Source organism: Triticum aestivum, chromosome 7A, assembly GCF_018294505.1.
Source record: "Triticum aestivum cultivar Chinese Spring chromosome 7A, IWGSC CS RefSeq v2.1, whole genome shotgun sequence".
In the NCBI taxonomy this organism is placed as follows: Eukaryota; Viridiplantae; Streptophyta; class Magnoliopsida; order Poales; family Poaceae; genus Triticum; species Triticum aestivum.
The window spans coordinates 64,832,744-64,836,677 of record NC_057812.1 but is presented as its reverse complement, the minus strand read 5'-3'; the positions used below and the strand labels follow the sequence as shown (position 1 = coordinate 64,836,677).

Below are 3,934 nucleotides of genomic sequence, written 5' to 3'. Positions count from 1 at the left end.
TTGGAGGCCCACCTTTCTCTTCCCCATCATGATGGCCGTGCAGATGGATGCAGGGACCCATGTTTTTGCATTTTTTTCTAAACTTGCGTTGTTTCCCAGTAATTTCCCTTGCTTTGGTTTCTCTCTTCCACAGAAAATGTGTGGTGTAACTTGTTGGTGATATGAATGGACAAGGGGCACTTTTCCTTCAAAAAAATGGGTTCTTAGCACCAATAACTTTCGAGCTATTTTACACAAACCTTTTTTTGTCTGATAGGGTCTGTATATAGCTGACATGTAGGACACACTTAAAATCAAGCATATAAATAGTGTTTTCGGCATGAACACACCAGTACTTTCAGTGAAGGGGTGAACTATCTAAGGGGCAAGCAGTATTAGGTATAGGGCAGTGCCTCTGTCCTTTACCCCTCACAGCATGGCTACTCCCAACGGTATGATTTACATAACAAGAAGGTTGATGCCATCGACGAGGGAATCAGCGATCACATTGTTTGCTGCTTCTGTGGGGTGGACAGAATCCCAGAACACGTATGCTGTTGCGTTTGGACAAGTCCCGATCGATATAGGATTGCAGAGAAACACCGTAGCCTCCACCGTTCCTGTCCCACAGCATCCTCGCCTCGAGTCCTCGACTCAGTGAACCCTGGTGCCAAAACCCACACATAGCTGATCAGCTGGATCAAACGCCTTGAAATACTACTACGCCCTCCGTTTGTAAATAGAAGTTTTTTTTTAGTGATTTCAATTGGGACTATATAAGGATGTATATAGAGTTATAGACATATTTTAGAGTGTAGACTGACTCATTTTGCTTTGTATGTAGTTCATATTGAAATCTCTAGAAAGACTTATATTTAAGAATGGAGGGAATATAATCTTACCTTGTGAGCCAGGAGAGGTCACGAGGCTGTACAGAGGTGTATACAAATCGAGAACTGCAATCTTGAGATCGTGGTACCGCTTTGACAGCAAGTCGACGGATGTGCTTAACTTTCTGTTGAACCTCATGGCATCATTGTTGAGCCTAGTTACGCACGTGTCATTGCCCCCATGGCCAAACACCGTGACTGCTAAGGGAGCACAACCAAAACTTGGCAAAGAGAAAACACCGATGCGCCGAGCACCCATGCCGTAAAGTACCTACAGTTAGTTCTAGGTTTGAGAATCTCATGATCATAATCACATGGCAAAAAATTGCATCTTTCATGCTGCTCACCGCCACCGTGTTGTTCAAGATGCCGATAAGGAGGTCAGAGAACTGATCCTGGGATTTATAAATGAAAGGGTTGACATAGTAGTTGAAGAGATAATCATTTGAACCAGCACTGATGATATAAAGTGAGTCTGAGATGATAGACTGAGCCTGGTTGCTCCCAACTTGCACTACCAGCTTATGTCGGTACTCTTTGAAATGCTCTAATTGTTGGGACAAAGGGACAACGTTCTGCATTACACAATTTGTCCAACTTAGACATCATTTTACGCTCAATGAAAGTGGAAAAAAAATATTATTATCTTACAAAGGTGATCCATCCTTGTGTGACGGATGAGTTAAGAACTATAGAGAATCAATAATTTCTAAGGGGAAAGTTAAGAGCAGCTGTAATATTAATGCATATGAAATTATTGTGTGGCTAGCTCTCGTTTAGATGAGAGTTAACTAAGTCTCATCTAAAAAGAAAAAAATTCCTCATGAATTTCAACGTATAAAATCAAATGGCAGAGAAGTTGCATGAGACTTGAGAATTAACAGATCCGTGATATATATACTTACATACATATGTGCCGTTTGGTCGTAATAGCCCGATTGGGCAGATGCAAAGTTAGCTCCACTAAGAAGATTCTCCCCCGATGCCTCCGGGATGAGATATGCTACTGGGGAGCCAGTAAACCCCAGCGCTTCACCTGAAACCAATCACAAAAATCGTAACACAAGATCAAGAGTTGAACACTTGAGGGATGCGCATATTTAACAAGATCGATCGAGTAGGACTGCGACCAACCTATGAAATTGCTGAGCACCTTGCCGTTGCAAAATCTCCCTGTGGCGATATGGTCTTGGAAGTCCCTACCGTATGGAGGAAAATTTGCCTTGGCGGCAGTCTGGATGTAGTCGTTGTTGCCTATGTCAACCAACGAGTCACCGAACAGCATGACCGCCGGCACCAGTGGCCGGGCTTCCCCGGGGTGTTTCCATGGTCCGGCCACAAAGAACACAACCAAGAGCAGCAAGCACCTCATTTTTCGATAAAGGGCATTTTTATTGATTCAAAATGTAGCATCAAGCAGATACAAAACATAATAAGCATCACCCGGCCTCTGCATAACTAAGATGCACATAGCCAAACAAAAACAAATTGAAAGAATATAAAAAGGACGACATATCAGCAATAGTAGGATCATATAGGACCGACACGCAGCAAGCACCTCATAGCATAGGGACTTGCCTAACCATCAGCTGAGTTATCTGAGAATGGATTTCAGGAAATCCACTGCGACTTCTTGGAAAACCAGCTTTTGTGTCGCCCATTGTTACCAGTCTTTCTAGCTCTCCCGGTCATTATCTTGACACAAACAGGAATAGGAGAGCTGGCAGACATAGACAGGTGCGGGCAGTGGTTAATGGGGTCTTTCTTTATGAAGCTGTTTGTTTGTCCGAATTAAGAAAGCTGTATGTGCTGACAACTTATCAAGTACTCCTACTTGCGATCTTCTGCCTAATCAAGTGACAATTCAATCAGCTAGAGACTACTTACTCTCCGCGCCTATGCATGCATTCTCTTGCGTGATTAACTACAATTATTTCCTCATTTCCGCAAAATAAAAATAAAAATCCAGTAATTCTTTCACCGACAGTGGCATCTCTTTGTTGTTTTCAAGCAGCCCGTAAGGCCGTAACTGAGAACAACCAAACATGGAGGTGGCTGAACACTTGAGCTATTCATCGATCAATAGGAGGCGTACGTCTACCTAACTGTGGATAACTTTTGTACGAAGAAAGGACTGGCCCTGCTGGAGTGCACGCTAGGCAGCTTTCATGACAAATAGTAGATGACTCCTCTACGTAGGCGTGTGAGAGCGGTACTTTATTGGGAAACGATTGGGCGCGGTGCGCCGGCGAAATTTGGGCCGGTCGCGTCCCGCACGCTTCGCCCCAGCCATCCACCAGGCGACACGTAGACACAGGGCCATCAAACGCTATCCTCTCTGCTCTCTTCAGCCTCGCGCGGATCTCGCCCCACAACGTATGCATCTCTAGCCTCCCTCGTTGCAGCACGTGAGCAGCTTGCCGTCGGCCATGGATGTAGCTTGGAAGATTGAAGTTCCCGCTGGCCATGGTTGCAGCCCCGCTTGTGTTCCCACCTCCCCCTTCTTCCTTGTCCCTCACTTTCTTTCTCATCCTCCTCTTTTTTCCTCTTTTTTTGCTGCAACCGGCGGCAGGCCAAACGTCGTGGAGGGGACCGAGGTGCCCCATGCTACGACCATGGCGACCGGTGGGAGCTGCAACCGCGGCATCGGGGAGAGTTGCGAACAATGTTTTCCCATGCTACAACCGTGGACGCAAAAAGCTATATCCAATAGATAAAAAAGTTTCAACCAAACAATGGAACAGAGGAACAATAGATGATAGGCGCGGTGACCATCGCCAGTCCAGGAGTTGCAACCAGCGGCAAAATTTGCTGGAACTAGCAGCAAAAAAAGCTACAACCGCCTGCAAAATAAGCTACTACCGGCAACTGAAAAGTCTTACTTTGCTAGAATGCACCACCGGCGTCACAGTTTTGCTACCACCGTGTCGCCGTTTTGTTACAACCAGAGTTTCTTTTTGCTACAACCGGCGGCCGGCGATGCTAGATCTAGCAGTGCGACAAACTACAAGCGGCAGACAGGGAATGTTACAACCACATCCTTTTTTTTGCTACAACCACATCCT

At 45.5% G+C, this 3,934-nt stretch overlaps 1 protein-coding gene across 2 annotated transcripts; it reads right to left on the bottom strand.

Annotated features, from left to right (window-relative positions):
- Positions 1 to 368: 368 nt before the first annotated feature.
- On the bottom strand, positions 369 to 2,488 carry LOC123154117 (GDSL esterase/lipase APG). Of its 2 annotated transcripts, XM_044572906.1 has the most exons (6): positions 2,004 to 2,488; positions 1,775 to 1,905; positions 1,217 to 1,444; positions 882 to 1,140; positions 704 to 706; positions 439 to 632 (listed from the first exon to the last, which is right to left on the bottom strand). In XM_044572906.1, the coding sequence occupies exons 1-6, from the start codon at positions 2,239 to 2,241 to the stop codon at positions 439 to 441; spliced, it is 1,053 nt and encodes a 350-aa protein (XP_044428841.1). In that variant the 5' UTR covers positions 2,242 to 2,488. The 2 variants fall into 2 exon arrangements, with proteins under 2 accessions (XP_044428840.1, XP_044428841.1); XM_044572905.1 differs by lacking the exon at positions 704 to 706 and having other exon boundaries at positions 369 to 643.
- Positions 2,489 to 3,934: the final 1,446 nt, after the last annotated feature.